The sequence below is a fragment of the Elephas maximus genome, chromosome 17 (genome assembly GCF_024166365.1).
Source record: "Elephas maximus indicus isolate mEleMax1 chromosome 17, mEleMax1 primary haplotype, whole genome shotgun sequence".
In the NCBI taxonomy this organism is placed as follows: domain Eukaryota; kingdom Metazoa; phylum Chordata; class Mammalia; order Proboscidea; family Elephantidae; genus Elephas; species Elephas maximus.
The window spans coordinates 56259622-56280449 of NC_064835.1; the positions used below are offsets into that span (position 1 = coordinate 56259622).

Here is a 20828-nt window from a genome sequence, read left to right on the forward strand (position 1 = left end):
GCCTCTGCCCCTTCTGAGCCTACTCAGGGTCATGGGAAATGGGCATGTGGGTGCAGCTAGGGAAAGGGCAAAGCCTACCTTTGCCTTGGACAGGTTGCAGACCTGTTTGCGGGAAGAGGCTTTATCTGTGAGAGCTCCCAGCATGTACCAGGAAGAGGCTCTTCTGATGCTGGAATTTCCTTGGATCTTTCAACTCAGTTCCCTCTGGGGCCTCTGAACTTGTATACTTGGCCTTCCCCTTGATTATGTGTTGGGACTCCTCACTCAGATGTTGTTATAAAGGCCTCGTCACTGTCTGACCTGACAGTCGTCTCAGACCCAGCCAGCCTGGTAAGTGGCTGATATAGGAAGAGTGCCCCTGACTTGGGCTGTTTCCCTTACATCTTAGAGGGAAAAACAGGGTGATTTTCTTTTCCAGAGATTCTAGCAGTCATGAAGCCTCAACAGGACCCAAAACTGGTTTGGGGGAAGGAGTCCATATAATACTCAAATTATAAAGAAAATCTTTTGAAGGTGTGGAGCCAAAAGGGACTTTCATACTCTCAGGAACTCATAGAAAAGGGACAGTAAGGAAGGCAGTAAGCTATATTCTCTGTTTCTCTGAACCCTGTTCCCTGTGTTTTCCTAGAGAGATTTCTGATTGCTCCTTCAGTAAGAGATTCTCTGCTGCTCAGCATGGCCTACACCAACTCATGATTCATTCTGAGCTTGTGCCTGATGTTCCTCTCTGTGAGCCAAGGTGAGTTATTCTCACCATGTCTTCCAACCCTCAAACCCTCATGCCTTCCACATGCACATGGGTCCACCTAGGAATGGGCAGCTTCAACAGAGGGGTTTTATGTTTGTCTACTGAGGGTAATCGCTGCTCTGATCTGATTAAAATGCATCATTAGGGATCCATTAAGGACTTTGAGAAGGTATTTAAAATTAGCCTTGGCCCTTGACCACTAAGATTAGACTTATTCATCTCATTAGGCCAGGCGGTAGGTTTGGGAAGGGGAGTACATAGAATACAACTAATAGGATGGAGACCCAAGGAAAGCCTGTGTGCAGGAGAATCAGAAGAAGCTTGAGAAAGGTAGAAGCCTGACTCTTAAATGATGGGAAGTACCCAGAAAAAGAAAGAGAAATATGGAACTCATTTCACACTTATTTCATTTAGTGAGATTGTTTGGAGCAAAGAAAGCTTGAGAAAGGAGAGGAAGATGGCTGAAAGGCAGAAGTGAGCAACCACTCCATACCCGTCCTATATCTGTATGTCCCTATAATGGAGTCTCACGGGCTACTCTCTGAACTTCCAGCCTTTACCCTGTCCTGTGCCTCTCCTTTATTGCCTTTCCTTTCCAGGCTGGGAGGCCCAGAAAGAGCTGCCATCTACCCGGATAAGCTGTCCAGAAGGCACCAATGCCTATGGCTCCTACTGCTACTACTTTAATGAAGACCTTGTGACCTGGGTTGATGCAGATGTGTGTGAGAGGAGCAGTATGGGAACAATTGCTGGGTGGCCCATGAGTATAAAAGCAGCTGTTAACTTCTACTGTCCCCTAGGCCCTCAATGAGACAGGATCCATTGCCTAACTATCCTGTCACCAGGTACAGACACTTGCCTCTCCATCTTGTTCTTTCATTCTGCACAGCCCCAGAAGTGTTTATAATGTTCAGTGACTGTGTCATCAGAAACCAATCCTGAGCTGTCCTTTCCCTGGCCCACCCCATGGGATGTCCCACAGGAGCTTCCTGGCCCTCCGGTCCATTGAGTACTGATCTCTTTGTTCCATGGACAGCTCTTTTGCCAGAACATGCACTTGGGCCACCTGGTGTCTGTGCTCAACCAGGTTGAAGGTTCACCTTCGTAGCCTCCCTAATCAAGGAGAGCAGGACTGGTAACCTCAATGTCTGGGTTGGCCTCCATGATCCCAAAAAGGTGAGTCTTCTACCTCTTCCTTAATGCACAGGTTTGTGGGTGAAGAGGGAAGTATAAGACCATGCACCCCATGACCCAGTTTTTATTACTACTGCTGGTAAAAGAAACTACTCCATGGGTCTCTAAATGCAAAGGGTCTTGATATTCACTTCAGATGTTAGAGAAATCAGCTGAAAGCTAAATTTCCTCGGTGTTCTTGGCATTCATGATAATGTCATTCTACCTACTTCTAGCAAAGCACGTTTATGCACCCACTGTTATTGAATCTTGTTATACTATGTGTTACAAGACAGTCTTTTGCCAACTATAAAGTAGAGGAGGCTAGAGGAGGAGAGTCTACTGTGGGCATTTGTGACCCTGGCTATACACGCTAAATAGCATATTAACAACTAATGAACAGCCAATGTTGTGCTCCATTGTGAGGGTTATGGAGACTTAGGAAAGAAAAACCAGGAATTTCTTTGTACAATATGCTCTTCTGGGGCTCTGCAACAAATTCAGCACCCTCAATATTTGGTGAAACAGGGGGAAGGTTCTGAGCATTACTTTAATGGGAAAACTAAGAGCAGAAGTAGGGCCAGGAAAGGGTATGGTGTGCACAGGCTAGCTTAGTTCATTCCTTCTGTACATCTTTACCTGTTCCTCAAAGTGCACATGGGCCAAGTGTTTCTGTCTCTCTGGGTGACCTCCACCCCTCTTCTGGCCCTACCCCGTCCAGAACCATCGCTGGTGCTGGAGCAGTGGCTCCCTGGTCTCGTACAAAGCCTGGAAAAGTGGATCCCCAAGCAGTGTCAGCCCTGGCTATTGTGTGAGCCTGACTTCAAACTCAGGTGAGAGGCAGAGAAACCATCCCACCCAGCTGCTGTCACCCTCTCCTGCTCTAGTTCTAGGTATTGGAGGCAGGGAAAGGTGAGCTCCATGTTCAGGAAATCGAAGGGTCATTTCATATATGCCTTGTTCTGACGTCTACAGCCAAGAGGGGTCACAACCTTTTTCTGGTTCTTCTTAGTCTTATTTATCTTATTGGCTTACAGGATTTCAGAAGTGGAAGGATAAGCGTTGTGAGGCAAAGCTCTCCTTTGTCTGCAAGTTCAAAAACAAGAGACAGCTGGAAAGTGGATGTCTAGAACTCTCCTAGTAATTACTATAGTCAAAAAATGAACTGGACCACCTTTCCATCTCTGTTCTGAATACTCTCCTCTCTGCTGAGTTTCCATCTCTACCCTCAAGTCACCGTACTCACCCCAGCTTCTGGAGTCCTGAACTATGAGAATAAAGACATTTTCCCCTATAGTGCTGTCTCCTGCATCCATTATTTACCTGAGTGGTTGGGGTGAGAGTGACTGGGCCACTCCAGAGTCTGTTTTGACCCTGCCGTTTTTTAAGACTCCATCTACATATCATGCATGTTGGACTCTAGGATTTATGGTCATTAGGGGGCCTTACTATTGACAAAATTAAGAAGATAAAGACTTCACTTCCAACCCAAATATTCACATAGACCCAGTGTGAGTTATAGAAATTACTAGATTATTGGTGTTGAGATGGGTGGGGTGTTTGAAATTCTGGAGGGTTTCACATATCTGGGATCTGAAAACGACATCTGTCCTCAGTTCAGTCATGCAAGTTGAAACCAAGACTGAAGTGTTAATTTAAGGGTGCTTCGTCCTGTCTAGAGTACTGAGTGGATGAATGGTGGAGTGATTAGAGGCTTAGAGGCCACCAAATTTCATTATGTGGTATTCTTTGAATGAATAAATAAAAAGTAAATTAGAATTAACTAATTATACCAGTGACTTCTTTGTTGAAGATGAAGTGTGGAAGAGCAAAGACGTCACCCCGAAGACTAAGGTGGGCCTGACCCAAGCCATGGTATTTTCGATCACCTCATATGCACGTGAAAGCTGCACAATGAATAAGGAAGACCGAAGAAGAGTTGATGCCTTTGAATTGTGGTGTTGGCAAAGAATATTGAATATACCATGGACTGCCAAAAGAACGAACAAATCTGTCTTAGAAGTACGACCGGAATGCTCCTTAGAGGCAAGGATGGCTAGACTGCGTCTTACATACTTTGGATATGTTGTCAGGAGGGATCAGTCTCTGGAAAAGGGCATCGTACTTGGCAGAGTACAAGGTCAGGGGAAAAGAGGAAGACCCTCAGCGAGGTGGATTGACACAGTGACTGAAACAATGAACTCAAATATTACAAAGATTGTAAGGATGGCTCAGGACCGGGCAGTGTTTCATTCTGTTGTGCATAGGGTCACTATGAGTTGGAACTGACTCAACGGCACCTAACAACAACAATAATTATACAGGTATAAACTGCAACTATTATAGAAATTTATTTATCTAAGTCATATCAACCCTCACCCATGAAATGTTTCTGCATATTTTTCTCTCCCCATATTTTCCTGTGCACATCAAGATGAATCCTTTGGTCATCTCTGTAGTCTCATTCAGGATTTAGAATGATGACACAGGTGGTACTAGTGGAAGCCAGTACAATAGTCATTCTGAAAAGGGAAACTGCTAGTTCTGAATCAAAAGCCGGAACAATATTAGAAGAAATCAATGTAGTTCAACGCATCCTATTTTGGAACATTTTCTCATGTAGTATTTAAAGAAAGGACTTCTGTAATTCCCAAGGATTGGATATGATTCATAATCTGATCTGGAGTTGATAGGGGCATGATCAGGGTCTCTGAAGACTGTGTCTCCCCAAAGTATCTCAGTCTCCTTCCCTACAATGTAATTACTATACTCTGAACATCATTTCACAATCCTCTCACTTTTATTTTATTTCCTTCTAATAGGTCTGTGTTTCCTATTAAAAAAAAAAAAAAAAGAGGCAACATGTTATAGTGTCTAAGAACAGAGAATCTAAAGCCAGTGTACCTGCTTTCAAAATCTGGCTTGGTCATTTTTGGGGGGGGGGGAGTTTTTTTTTCCATTTTTTAAAAAATTTTCTTTTTGGTGTATAGAATATACACAGCAAAACATACACCAATCCAACTGTTTCTACATCTACAATTCATGCCATTGATCACATTCTTCTAGTTGTGCATCCATTTTCATGTTCCTTTTCTGTGTTGTTCCTCCTCCAATAACATAAACTTGCTGCCCCCAAAATTTCCATCTAATCTTTTTCATTGCTGTTGTTGCTTTGATCCCCTATAAATAGTTCTTAAAAGTGTATAATGCTGAATGCACATATTTTTTTTACTAGTTAACCTAAACTATACTTTGGACTTAAGAAGAATTAGGGGGATAATTTGGTTTAAATTTTAAAGATTCTCTCAGGGCAATATTTTCAGGGGTTCATCCAGCTTCCATGCTCCGGAAAGTCTGGAGTCCATAAGAATTTGAAACTCTGTTCTGCATTTTCCTCTTTTGATCAGGATTTTTCTATAATGTTTGATCAAAATATTCAGTAGTAGTAGCGGGGCACCATCGAGTACTTCTGGTCTCATAGCAAAGGAGGTAGCTGTTCACGGAGGCGCTTAGCCTCGCATTCCATATCCTCCTACTGTTACTGACTCTTCTTCTTCCGTTGTTGCTCCAGGCAAGTAGAGGCCAATTGTCATGCCTTGAATGGTAGCTTGCAAGCTTGTAAGACCCCAGGAACTGCATAATGAACTAGGAGGTAGAACAAAAGCACTAAACACCTTATTAGATCAGTTAACTGAGTTTTCCCATGAAACCATGATCTTAAACTTCCAAATGAAGGACCCAAATCCAATGAGATTTTTGCCTGTACCTAAGCGGTCTCAGCAGCTATTCATTTTTGTAGCTGTAGTTGTTGTAAATATATCTATCACACAACTTTTGCCAATTTTACTTTTTACTTATGGCCCCGTCCCTTCTAAATTTGTAGGATTTTGGAAATAATTATATAGCACTTCTGTTATTAGTTTTCTTATCTATAAAATGTGGATAATATTGATAAGTGTCTCAGGGTATTATGAAGATAAAACGAAGTAAGGCCAATAAAGCATATATTTCACTTTGTGGCACCTACTAAGTGTTACAGAAATGTTTGTTAAACAAAATATCAATTAGTGTTTCCTGTTTTTGAACTTTATGTAAATGGAACCATACTGCAAGTTTTACTTTCAGCTTCCGTTTTGCATTTAACATTTTGTCTTTAGATTTTTCCTTTTTAATGTCAGTAACTTTGATTCAGTTATTCTCATGGGCTTGCAGTATATTGTTGCTGTATTATTTGAGAACAATCAGTTCTGCTATAAGACATAAGAAAAATAAGTGAAACTGATGAAACTCTTAGAAGTGTTAAGCATAGATAGTAAACAAATAGCTTGTGAGACAGATAGAACTTACAGAAAATGTTAATGAGAAAAAAGAAGTAAGCAGCTGTGAAACACATGCAGAACTCATAAGATGTGTTAACTGTAGATAGAAAATAAGTTAATGATACACATATTAAGAATGGAGGCCTGGTGTCCCAGTGATTAAGAACTATAATGGCTGCTAACCAAAAAGTCAGCAGTTCAAATCCACCAGCTGCTCCATGGAAACCATATGGAATAAACAGAATATATGATAAAACTGAACAGAAGATTTCAAAGGGTGGCTCCAGAAGCCAAATTATTATATGTGCAAAGGCCTGGAGTTAGGAAACCAAAAGGGAAGAACACGCTCCGAATTTCTCAAGCTGAGAGAACTGAAGAAAAAATTTAAGCCTCAAGTTGCAATAGTGAAGAATTCTATGTGCAACATACTGAATGATGCAGAAGCATCAAAAGAAGATGAAAGGAATCCACAGAGGCACTGAACTAAAATGAATTGGTCAGCATTCAATCATTTCAAGAGCTAAAATATGATCAAGAGCTTATGGTACTGAAGGAAGAAGCCCAAGCAGTACTGAAGACATTGGTGAAAATGAAGGCTCCAGGAATTGATGAAATATCAATTGAGATGTTTCAACAAATGGGTGCAGCACTGGAGTTGCTCAGTAGTCTGTGCCAAGAAATCTGGAACATCTTGATAAATGGAGAAAAGATTGAAGTTGTCAAAGATTTCATTTTACTTGGCTCCACAATCAATACCCATGGAAGCAGCAGTCAAGAAATCAAAGGATGTATCGCATTGGGCAAATCTGCTTCAAAAGACCCCTTTAAAGTGTTAAAAAGCAAAAATGTCACTTTGAGGACTAAGGTGCACCTGAACCAAGCCATGGTGTTTTCAATTGCTTCATATGCATGGGAAAGCTTGACAATGAATAAGGAAGACCAAAGAAGAATTGACACCTTTGAGTTGTGGTGCTGGCAAAGAATATTGAATAATCCACGGACTGCCAAAAGAATGAACAAATTTGTCTTGGAAGGAGTACAGCCAGAATGCTCCTTACAGGCAAGGCTGGCAAGACTTCATCTCAGATATCTTGGACATGTTATCAGAAGAGACCAGTCCCTGGAGAAGGACACCATGCTTGGTAAAGTGGAAGGTCAGCGAAAAAGAGGAAGACCCTCAATGAGATGCATGCACACAGTGGCTGCACCGATGGGCTCAAACGTAACAACGATCACGAACGTTGCACAGTACCAGGTGGTGTTTTCTTCTGTTGCACATAGGGTCGCTATGTATCAGAAAAGACTTGACCGTAAGTAGTAACAACAACTACATAATAGGACAAGTGTCTCACATTAATATAGTTGCATCAGTGTTTTTCTTTATTATACGTGCTTTGTAGATTTTTCTATCTGTTCCCTTTCTATATGATAATGAGTTAGGTTTGCTTCTTTTTAATAACTGTCTTAGTTATCTTGCGATGATATACCTCAAGAGGCTTTAATGGACAGAAGTTCATTTCCTCACAGGTTAGGAGGCTAAAAGTCTGAAATCAGGACTAGGGTAAGGTTCTCTCTGTACCCACTCTGAGGAAAGTCCTTGACTCTTTTCTTCTTCTATTCTGAGGTTCCTTGCTACTTGTGTGGCCTGTTTCTTTCTCACCATTTGTGCTTGCTTGCTTAATCTGCTGTTTTTAATCTCTAAAGAGATTGAGTTAAAACAAATCCTACAATGATCTGTCTCATTTATATAACAAAGAAAATTCACTCCCAGATGGTATTATGACCACAGGAGTTAGGATTTGCAACACATATCTTGAGGAAAACAATTCAGTCTGTAACATTACAGCCTTTAAAACCTGTAAGAAAAAAAGCTATTGCCATCGAGTTGATTCAGACTCATAGTGACTCTATAGGGCAGTGTAGAACTGCCCCATATGGTTTCTAAGGAACCGCTGGTGGATTTGAACTGCTGACCTTTTGTTTAGCAGCCAAGCTTTTCACCACAATTCTTGTCCTTCCTACGTGCAAAACACATGCAGCCTATCACATCATTCCTAAAGTCTTAAATCAACTCAAATCCAAAATCGCATCATCTGAGTGATCCAAATCATGTACAGGAGAGACTTTGTGCATATTCCTCTATGAGGCAAAGTTCTTTTCTATCAGTGGACTTGTGAAACCTAGAAGACAAGTTATCTGCTTCCAAAGTGCAATGGTAGGACAAACACAGGGTTAACATTTTTATGACAAGTAGGAGATATTGGAGTGAAACAGATGGTCTTGGGTACTAGACAAGTTCAAAACTCAGCAGAAAAATTACATTAGCTCTCAAAGCTTGAAAATAATCTTCTGTTCTCCCATATCATCTGGGTAATGGCTCCACCCTTCAGATTCTGGGTTTTGGCCATGCTGTCCTGATAGTGGGTGGAGACCCCTTGGTCCTGGGCTTCAGCCTCACATTCGAGGCCCTCTTGTATGGCAACTTTGCTCCCTCAAATTTAGGTGACCCCATTCTCCTAGTTCATCTTAGTGGAGACCCCACTTCTTCAACTTTGGGTCATGGCCCCACCCTCTTGGCTCACCTGAATGGCAGCCCACACTCTGGAAGTGAGTTAGTGAAACACTGACTCTTTGAAACCTAGGAGGCTGTGGTTCACCCTTTGAGATCTAGGCGATCATTTTTCCACCCTTTGCAACTGGGACTCCTCTACTTCCTGTGCTCCTTCCAACGCTTCTGCTGATCTCTGAATTGCTGCAGGGATGGTCTTTTTCTTTCCTTAGAGCTCATCAGATGTCTGGAACCAGGTCCCTTCAATGGCCCACTTCCTGCCTGTAGAGTTTCAGGAGGCCAGAGCTTCTTTTCATGTTGTGCTATCACTTTCCCTTTCAGTCTAAACTGATGAGATTTTTGGTTTATTTTACTCATTCCATATTTTCTTTCTATGAGATAGTAAGTTATTATATACTTTATGTACTTCTGTCTCTTCTTTTAGTGATTAAGCATTTTAATTTCATATAAAATAAAAAGTTTCATATCAAATATGTTAAAAGTTGTACATTATTAAAAAAAGGTAGTAAAAATATCACTAAAAGAATTAAAATGTTACACTAGAAAATATTTACTTAATGCAAAAGAAAACAGTAAGAGGCACTGGAGAGCCAAAGAGACTTGAGACACATAAAGAAACAAAGAGTAAAATGGCAGACATAAATCCAGCTATATAGAGAATAAACCCTAGTGGCATAGTGTTTAAAGTGCTCGGCTGCTAACCAGAAGGTTGGCAGTTTGAACCCACCAGTCACTCTATGGGAAAAAGTCATGGCAGTCTACTTCCGTAAAGATGACAGCCTTGGAAGCCCAACAGGGAAGTTCTACTCTGTCCTACAGGGTCACAATGAGTTTGAATCAACTCAATGACAATGGGTTTGGTTGTGGTATAGAGCGAATGTCACTAAATGCGAATTGATTAAACCATCCAGAGAAAAACTGGATATAAAAAGGAAATTACAGCTATATACTATCTTCAGTACACAGGCTTTAGATTGAAGTTATTTTTAGATTGAAAGTAAAGGGGTAAAAAAAGGTATGTCATACAAATAACAACCATAAGAACACTGAAGTGACTGGAGTAATGAGATGAATCGAACTTTAATATAAAAGAATGTTAGTAGAGATAAAAGGGCTCATCCATCAAGAAGGTATAATTGTTATTGATATATACGATTAGGCTTAGAAACCTCCCTATTCTTCTATGGCTATATTAACATAACAAAATAAAACTCCTATTTCTAACAGTGTTATATTTATAGGTATAGGGGTAAGGATTTCAAGATATATTTTCAGAGGACACAATTAAATCCATAACATAAACCAAAACCACAATGAGTTTCTACTTCACACACCCACTACAATGCCTATAATAATAATAAAAAAAGACTAGTAATAGCCAATGTCATTGAGAATGAGAAGAAATAGCAACCCTCAAACACTGATGCTGGGAATTTAAAATTGTGCAATTTCAAAAACATTCTGGAAGTGTCTCAAAATATTTTAAGTTTATTATACATTACTGTATGAGCAGTAATTCTTCTCTTAAGGATCTATTCAAAGGAAATAAAAACAATACATCCACACAAAAGTTTGTATATGAATGTTCATAGCAGGTATTATTCATAATAGCGATATGCCCATCAAACCAGTGAATTGCTGCTTGCCCCACTATGATCCCCACTTCCTGCTATTCAAGCCCTTCCATAATGTAGTCTAGGAAATGGTATGTTTCAATGTATTGTGCCAGTACATAGAAAGTTGAAGTTTAAGGTTTAATTGTGAATATCAAGTGACTTGAAGAATGACAAATACATAGCAATTTAAAAAGTTTGTTAAACTACATGAATCATCAACCTTATTATCTGACAACAATTCTCGAGTAACATTAGAATTAATTTATCAAATTTGGAGCAGTGAGAGGTAGGGCAGCTCCTCAATCTTCTCTTTCAGCTTCTTCTACCTGCACTGCTATTTCTATAGCATTTTCTTGGCCAGGAGAGGAGGTCTACACAGGGAATGATATGAGTAGGCCAGGACAGTCATTCAGTCTCCCTTTCACTCCTCATTCCCCAAGGAAGAAAGCTCCAGAGTTTATCACCCTGTCCTTTGGCCCTGTGTCCCACAAGTTACCCTACACTAGGCTCAAACACTTCCAGTCACTCCTCCCTCTGCCATCCTCTTCCCATCAGCCCTCAAGATTCCTAGAAGATCTGTGCTCCTTCCTTGACTGCTCAGGGCCATGGGAACTGGACACCTGGTTGCAGCAGGGGAAAGGGCCAAACCCACCTTTGCCTTGCAGAGGTTGCAGACCTGTTTGCGGGAAGAGACTTCATCTGTGACCATTCCCAGTGTGTACCAGGAAGAGGCCCCTGTGATGCTAGGATTTTCTTGCATCAGCACCCATGGTTCCCTCTCTGGGGCCTCTGACCTTGTCCTTTTAACTCTCCTATTGATTACATGCTGGGCCTCCTCACTCAGATCCTGTTATAAAGGCCTGGTCACTGGCTGTCCTGACAGCCATTCCAGACCCAGTCAGTTGGTGAGTGCATGGTACAGGAGAACAGTGGCTGACTTGAAGAGTTGTCCTCATCTTGGGGTGACTACAGTGTGATTTTCTTTCCCAGAGATTCCAGCAGTAATGAGACCTCAAAAGAAGCCAAAGATGCCTTTGGGAAACTGGGTCAATATAATACCTAGACACTCAGGAGAAGTATTTGAGGGTCTGAGTGTCCCAGGGGGACATTCTGGCTCTCAGGAACTCAGAGAAAGGGGACGGTAAGGAAGGTATTAGCTCTACTCTGCATTTCTCTGAACCCTCTTCCCTGTGTTTTCCTACAGAGGTTCCTGATTGCTCCTTCTGCGAGAGATTTTCTGTTTCGTAGCATGGCGTGCCCCAACTCATGCTTGATCCTGAGCATGTGCTTGATGTTCCTGTCTCTGAGCCAAGGTGAGCTCTTTCCACTATGTCTTCCAACCCTCAAACCCTCACCCCTTCCACACGCACGCTGGTCCACATGCCAAAAGGCAGCTTAAACAGAAGGGATTTTTAGTGTTGTTTGTTGTTGGATATTATTGCTCTAATCCCATTAATATATATCCTCATCTCGCAGAGTTTGAGGGGGTATTTAAAATTATTCTTTGTCCTTAAAATCTAAGGTTGAAAGTATTCATGTAATTAAATCTAGGCTTCCTTCCAGGTTTAGGGAGGGGAGTACACAGGTCAGTAATCTGATGGAGAACTGAGGAGAGTTTTGTGTGCATAAGAAACCAAAGGAAGCTTGAGAAAGGCAGAAGCTTGAGCCTTAAAAGATGGGGAAGGGCCCAGAAAGGGGAAGAGAAACATGGAACAAATTTCACTTCCTAATTTATTGGGTGGGCTCATCTCAAACAAAGGAAGCATAAGAAAGAAGAGCAAAGTGGCAGGAAGGCAGAAGTAAGCAATCATCCATGTCCATCCTGCATCTGTATGGTCTTATAATGGAATTTCATTGGCTGCTGCCTCATCTTCCAGTCTTCCCCCTGTCTGTGACTCTCTTCAACTGTCCTTTCTCAGGCAAGGAGGCCCAGATGGAGAAGTCATCTGTCCGGATCAGCTGCCCAGAAGGTGCTAATGCCTATGGCTCCTACTGTTACTATTTTAACGAAGACCGTGAGACCTGGACTGATGCAGATGTGCGTGAGAGGAGCAGTATGGAAACGCTTCTGGATGGCACGTGGGCATACAAGCAACTGTTACTTTCCAGTGCCCTCAGTGGTTTCAGCAAGATGGGCTTTATTGCCTTCTCATCCTATAATGAGGAGGCCCTTCCCTTCCACGTTGTTCTTTCATTCTGCACAATCACAGCACAGATCATAGTAGTTAGCGACAGTCTCATCAGGAATCTTCCCTTAGCTGTCCATTTCTTAACCCAATCAATGGAGATATTGGTATATCCTTCTGACTACCTCATCCATTCAGTACTGATATTTTCTTTTCCCCTGGGCAGCTCTTCTGCCAGAACATGCATTCAGGACATCTGGTGTCTATGATCAACCAGGCTGAGGCCACTTTTGTTGCTTCCCTGATCAAGGAGAGCAGGGCTGATGACCCCTATGTCTGGGTTGGCCTCCATGACCCCAAAAAGGTGAGTCTTCTACCTCTTTCCTTTACTAGTGCACAGTTTTGTGAGAGAAGAGGGAAGTACAAGGCCGTGCAACTCAAGACCCAGCTTTTATCATTATTGGCTATAAAACGAACTACTTTATAGGTCTCACCATGTATGGAGACTTGATGTTTGATACAGAGAAATTCAGCAAGCTAAATTTCCTGGATGTTCTTGGCATTCATGTTTAAACTTATTTTGTCCACTTCTAGCAAAGCAGTTTTATGCACCAACTCTTATTGAATCTTGTTATCCTCTGTGTTACAAGAAAGCCCTTTGCCAACTACCTAAGAAAGGAGACCAGAAGAAGAAAGTCTACTGCTGGCATTAATCCTAAGTAATTTATCAAGAACTAATGAACAGTCAGAAACCCTGGTGGTGTCGTGGTTAGGAGCTATGTCTGCTAACCAAAGGTCAGCTGTTCGAATCCACCAGGTGCTCCTTGGAAACTCTATGGGGGCAGTTCTTCTCTGTCCTAGAGGGCTGCTATAAGTCAGAATTGACACGACGGCAATGGGTTTTGGAAACCCTGGTGGCATAGCGGTTAAGTGCTACAGCTGCTAACCAAGAGGTAGACAGTTCAAATCCACCAGGTGCTCCTTAGAAACTCTATGGGGCAGTTCTACTCTGTCCTATAGGGTCCCTGTGAGTCAGAATCAACTCAACAGCAGTGGGTCAATGAACAGTCAATGATGTGTTCTATTATGAGGATCGTGGGGACTTAGGAAATAGAAATCAGGCATTGCTTTCTTTAATGGGCTGTTTTGGTTCTGTGTGTCAAGTTCAGCACCCTGGTTATTTGGTTGGATAAAGGGAGGGGTTCAGCATTACTTGAATTGGGAAACAGAGTTGAAGTAGAAGCAGAAAATGGTATGTGTGCAGGGGCCATCTAAGTTCTTCTTTTTGTATGCCTTGACCTATTCCTGAGTGTGCACATGGACAATCATTTCCCTCTCTCTCTGAGTGACCTCCACCCCTTTTCTGGCTCTCTCCCCTCCAGAATCGCCGCTGGCACTGGAGCAGTGGATCCCTGGTCTCCTACAAAGCCTGGGCTATTGGAGCCCCAAGCAAAGCCAACCCTGGCTACTGTGTGAGCCTGACTTCTAACTCAGGTGAGAGGCACAGAACCCACAACTACGCAATTGATGACATCCTCTCTTAATCTAGCTCTAGACATGGACCTGGGCATGGGGTTAAATGAGAAACAAGATCCTCATCCAGGAAATGGAAGGGACATCTCTTACATATGTTGCCCTGAGTTCTACAGTCAGCAGGGGCCATGGCCTCTTTCTTTATTCTTAGTCTGACTCTCCCCATTGGCTTACAGGATTCCAGAAATGGAAGGATGAGAACTGTGATGCGCAGTTCTCCTTTGTCTGCAAGTTCAAAAACTAGAGGCTGCTGGAAAGGGAAACCTAGAATTGTCCCCGTAATTATTATGGAGTCAAAAATCAAACTGGAGCATCTTTCCATCTCCAGACTGAATCCTTTCCACTTCTTGCTGAATTTCAATCTCTACTCTCAAGACCTACACCCACCCCAGTCCCTGGAGTACTAAACAATGAGAATAAACATGTTTCCGTATTGTTCTGTCTCCTGCATTCATTATTTGTCTGAGCATTTGGGGTGGGAATGATTGTACAGTTTTGGAGCCTGTATGGCCCTGCCACTTTTAAAGACTCCATCTACACGTCATGCATGTTGGACTCCAGGATTTATGAACATGCGGTGCACTTACTATTGACAAGTTAAGAAGATATAGACTTCACCTCCAACCCAAATATTCACATGGAACCAATGTGAGTTACAGAAATTATTAGATCATTGGTGTTGAGATGGGTGGGTGTTTGATACTCTGGAGGGTTTCACATATCTGAGATCTGAAAAGGGCGTATGTACTCAGTCATGCAATTGGAAGCAATGATTGGGAAGTGTTAGTTTAGGGAGCTTTGTCTTGTCTGGGGTACTGAGTAGATGAATGGAGGAGTGATTAGAGGCTTAGAGGCCAGCAAACTCATTACGTGGCATTCTTTGAATAAATAAATAAATAATAAATTAGAATCAATAAGATATACAAGCATAAACTGCAACTATCATAGAGCTTTATTTACCTAAGTCAAGTAAATTACCACATGTATTACGTGTTCCATATTTTTTCATTCCTACCAAGGTCAATCCTTCAATCATCTGTATTCAGAACTTAGAGTGATGGTGGACGTCGTGGTGGAGGAAGCTGGTTTGATATTCACTCTGAAGGGACCTAGGAAATATTACATAACACTTTGTTCTCAGTTTTCTCATCTGTAAAATGTGGATAATAATAATAGTGTCTCATGGAATATTGAGGATGAAACTAGTTAAGGCCAAAAAAGCATGTATTTCACTTTGTGGCACTTACTGTTACAGATGTGTATTTGCCAAACAAAATATCAATTAATGTTTTGTGTTTTCCAATTTTATACGAATGGAACCATACTGTAGGTTTTATTTTCAGCTTTTTATTCGTCCTTAACATTTGGTTTTTCAATTCCTCTGTTTTTATGCCATTCTGACTTATTTCCACCAACATGTAGTATTTTATTTGAGAATAATCAATTCTGCTATCAGTGATAAGAGAAACAAATGAAATTGATGAAGCTAACACAAAAAAACACTGTAAAGTAAACAAGTAACTTGTGAGATGCAGGTTGAACTCACAGGATAGTTTTACTACAGAAAATAAGCAAGTAGCTGTGAGACATATGCAGAATGCTTAACATGTTAAACATAGACAGAAAATATGTTAGTAACCCACACATGAAGGATCCCAAAACACCCACTGCCGTCGACGAGATAAATGGAATATACTATAGAACAAAGAGCCTCATATAGATGCATCAGGTGTTTTCTTTGCCTTGCAGATTTTTCCATGTATTTACTTTCTGTGTGCTCATGATTTGTTTGTCTCTTATTAATAACTTACAGATAGATTATGTTGTGGTAATCCAGTATGAAAATGTTATAACTGGAAGATTTTATTTCTTTATTATTATAAATGATACAAATGAATATAAGGAATGTAGCTGATACAAATGAGTAATATAAATGAATGAATGGATACAAATGATACAAATTCCTTATCATCATATTTGTGTTCTTTTAATTGGTTCCCCTTTTTCTTTTTGGTTTTTCCGAATTCTTACTTTCATTTGGATATATTAAATTTTGTCTGACTCATTCCATTTTTTCTGTCTATGAGATAGTAAGTCATTATATACTCTATGTACTTCTGTCCGTCTTTTAGTGATTATGCATTTTAATTGTATGTAAAATAAATAAAGTCGAAAGATATACATAGCATGCCATAGGGAAACCACATATATAGAGAGAGAGAGAAAGAGAGAGATCTATACTTATATCTATACATATATTACTAAAGGAATTAAAATGTTACAGTAGTGTATATCCATTTAATGAAAAAGAAAGCAAAAGACCAAAAAGACATGCAATAGACAAAAAAGTAAAATTGCAGGTGAAATTCCAACCATAGGACCATTAAATGTGAATTGATTAAACAATCCAGTGAAAAGGCAAAGACTGACAAACTCAATAAAATCTATCTGCTATCTATAGTAGACATACTTTAGATTCAAAGGTATTAGGTTGAAAGTAAAAAAATGGAAACAGATATATCCTGCAAATAGCAACCATAAGAAAACTGAACTGACTACAGTAATATCAGATGAATTAGACTTTAATATAAAAATAAAGTGTTACTAGACATAAAAGCATTCATCCATCAAGAAGGTAGAATTGTTATTGATATACATGATTAGTTTTAGGAACCACTCTTTGAGTATGGCCTCATTAACATAATAAAAGGAAACCACTACAGTATTTCTAACAAGGTCATATTTATAGATACCAAAAACCAAACCAAATCTCTTGCCCTCAAGTTGATTCAGACTCATAGTGACCCCATAAGACAGAGTAGAACTACCCCATAGGGTTTCCGAAGAGTGGCTGGTGGATTCCAACTGCCAACCTTTTGGTTAGCAGCCAAGCTCTTAACCACTTTGCCACCAGGCTTTAGGATTTCAAAACATATTTTCAGAGGATACAATTCGGTCCATGTCACAACCCGAAAACACAATGAGATACTATTTCACACACCCACTAAAGGGAGTCTATAATCAAAAAGAAAGATAATAATAAGTGTCATTGAGGATATGGAGAAATTAAAGCCCTCTTACACTGCTGGTAGGCATGTAAAATAATGTACCCAATTTGGAAAATAACTTGGAAGTGTCTCAAAATATTTTACATTTGTTCCACATTACCATATGACCCAGCAGTTCTACTCTTAGAGATCTACCCAAGAAAAATAAAAACATGCAACCATACAAAAAATTTGTCCAAATATTCATAATAGGTATTGCTTATAATAGCCCATCAAATTGTTGAGTTGCTGCTTGCTGTACTATGATCTCCACTCCCTACCATTCAAGCCTTCCTATCATTCTCTTTCCTTTTCTTGCAGGCTGAACGTAGTGACTGGTTTCCAGTAAATAGGATATGGCAAAAGCAATGGGCATTACTTATGAGATTAGGTTACAAAAAGAACATAAATTTCATTCTGAGTTACTCAGAGGCTGCTTGTCACATGATGTTTCCTATTCCAGGTTTTGATTTCCTGACATTATATGAAATTCTCACATTTAAGTCTATATAATTGAGGTAGACTAGAAGTTATTCTTCCCTGTATGCCTTTGGTTCTGGTTTCAAAATTATAATTACTCATGAAAATGAGCTGGGGAAGGTTTCCTCTTTTACGGTTTCCTCAGTAATTTAGATTATCTGTTCCTTGAATGTTTGTTGGATTTCCTAAACACTTCAACCTCTAAAATATTATGAATATTTCATTTATTTACTTGTTATAAATATATTGAAGTATTCTATTTTTCTTGAGTCAGTTCGGTAAATAAAATTTTTTAAGGAAATTGTCTAACCTCTGTAAGTTTCCAAATGTACTGTTATATAGTTATTCACAGTATTTTCTTAACAGTTCTTAAAATCTCTTTGTCCATCAACTGCAAATTAGGAAGATAATTTCTGAAAGCTCAGGACTTAAGTAAACCCTCATACCAATCTCTCAGTGATCAGACCCCCAAAGACAGAGTTTTCCAGATGGAATCCTTTCACTAAGGACTACATGTTTCATTTAGGATTATGGTTCAGCTATGCACATTAAAAATCCATAAAAATTGCTTAAACAAGTTCAAAATTTATTTCTCACATTACATATACAGGTATGATATAAAAGTTTTATAATCATCGACTAATCTGGTAATTTACATGTTTCTAATCAACATCCTTTTGCCTGTAATTAATTCCTATAAAATTCTTTCATGGTCCATAATAGTTGCCAGTGCTCAAGCCATTTAGGCATTTGACAAGAGAAATGGTGGAAAGGCTAACCAGCCCATATCAAACCTGCAACTGATTTTTCAAAGGAAACTTTTGGAAGTTCCAAGCAGTATTTCTATATGTGTGTGTGTGTGTGTGTGTGTGTGTGTGTGTGTATATATATATTCACAATACAGGGATATTCTAGATGAAAGTGCATTCCTGGAATTACCTGATGCAGAATACAAAAGTTTAATATACAGAACCTTTCAAGATACCAGGAAGGAAATGAGGAAATACACAGAACAAGCCAAAGAACACACAGATAAAACAACTGAAGAAATTAGAGAGATTATTCAGGAACACAATGAAAAGTTTAATAAGCTGGAAAAACCCATAGACAGACAGCAATCAGAAATTTGGAAGATTAACAATAAAATTACAGAATTAGACAACTCAACAGAAAGTCAGAGAAGCAGAAATGAGCAAATAGAAGCTAGAATTTCTGAACTCTAAGATAAATCACTTAGCACTAATATATTTGAAGAAAAATCAGATAAAAGAGTTAAAAAAAAAATGAAGGAAACTTAAGAATCATGTGGGACTCTATGAAGAGAAATAACCTACAAGTGATTGGAGTACCAGAACAGGGAGGGATAACAGAAAATACAGAGAAAATTGTTGAAGATTTGTTGGCAGAAAACTTCCCTGATATTGTGAGAGACGGGAAGGTATCTATCCAAGATGCTTATCGAACTTCACATAGGTAGATCTGAGAAGAAAGTCACCAAGACATATTATAATCAAACTTGCCAAAGCCAAAGATAAAGAGAGAAGTATAAGAAAAAGCAGAGAGGGATAAAAGAAAAGTCACCAACAAAGGACATCCAATAAGAATAAACTCAGACTACTCAGCAGAAACGATGAAGGCAAGAAGGCAATGGGATGACATATTTAAAAAAATGAAGGAAAAAATTGCCTGCCAAGAATCGTATACCCATCAAAACTGTCTCTTAAACATGAAGGTGAAATTAACAGATTTCCAGATAAACACAAGTTGAGGGAATTCATAAAAACCAAAGCAAAACTACAAGAAATACTAAAGGGAGTTCTTTGGTTAGAAAATCAATAATATCAGGTATCAAACCAAGGCTAGAACACTGGGCAGAGCAACCAGAAGTCAACCCAGATAGGGAAATCCAAAAAAACAAAGCAAGATTATATATATATAAAAAAAAGCCCCAAACAGGGAAAGGGTGATGTTATTATATAAAAGAAGACAACATTAAAACAATAAAGAGGGACTAAGAAATATAATCATACACCTTCCATAAGGAGAGGAAGATGCGGTGATACAGAAGAAATAAAAGTTAGTTTTAAATTTAGAAAAATAGGGGTAAATAAAAAGGTAACCACAAAGGAGACAAACTATCCTACTTATCAAAATAAAATACAAGGGAAAAATACAGACTCAGTGGAAACAAAATCAGAAACAACAAATATGAGGAAAGGACAATATATAAAGAAAATCTACTCGGCACATAAAATCAAGGGAGAAAAAGAAACCGTCAACACACAAAAAAAGACATCAAAATGATAGCACTCTAGTACCTATCCATAATTACCCTGAATGTAAATGGGCTAAATGCACCAATAAAGAGACAAAGAGTGGCAGAATGGATAAAAAAACAAAATCCGTCTATATGCTGCCTACAAGAGACACACCTTAGACTTAGAGACACAAACAAACTAAAACTCAAAGGATGGAAAAAAATAGATCAAGCAAACAACAATCAAAAAAGAGCAGGAGTGGCAATATTAATTTCTGATAAAATAGACTTTAAAGTTAAATCCATCAGAAAGGATAAGGAAGGATACTATATAATGATTAAAGGGACAATACACAAAGAAGATATAACCATATTAAATATTTATACACCCAATGACAGAGCTGCAAGATACATAAAACAAACTCTATCAGCATTGAAAAGTGAGATAGACAGCTCCACAATAATAGTAGTAGACTTCAACACGCCACTTTCAGTGAAGGACAGGACATCTAGAAAGAAGCTCAATAAAGACACGGAAGATCTAAATGCCACAATCCAACAACATGACCTCGTAGACATATACAGAACACTCCACCCAACAGCAACCAACTATATTTTCTTTTCCAGTGCACATGGAACATTCTCTAGAATAGACCACATATTAGGTCATAAAGCAAGCCTTAGCAGAATCCAAAACATTGAAGTATTACAAAACATCTTCTCTGACCATAAGGCCATAAAAGTGGAAATCAAAAACAGGAAAAGCAGGGAAAAGAAATCAAACACTTGGAAGCTGAACAATACCCTGTGCAAAAAAGACTGGATTATGGAAGACATTAAGGATGGAATAAAGAAATTCATAGAATCCAATGAGAATGAAAACACTTCCTATCAGAACCTTTGGGACACAGCAAAAGCAGTGCTCAGAGGCCAATTTATATCAATAAATGCACACATCCA

At 39.5% G+C, this 20828-nt stretch overlaps 1 protein-coding gene and 1 pseudogene across 1 annotated transcript; both read left to right on the forward strand.

The window, feature by feature from the left end:
- Positions 1-675: 675 nt before the first annotated feature.
- LOC126060274 (lithostathine-1-alpha-like) lies at positions 676-3062 on the forward strand (annotated as a pseudogene).
- An 8612-nt stretch (positions 3063-11674) lies between these two features.
- LOC126060768 (lithostathine-1-alpha-like) lies at positions 11675-14328 on the forward strand. Its single transcript, XM_049857039.1, has 5 exons — positions 11675-11738; positions 12345-12463; positions 12778-12915; positions 13934-14045; positions 14261-14328. The coding sequence occupies exons 1-5, from the start codon at positions 11675-11677 to the stop codon at positions 14326-14328; spliced, it is 501 nt and encodes a 166-aa protein (XP_049712996.1).
- The last annotated feature ends 6500 nt before the right edge of the window (positions 14329-20828 follow it).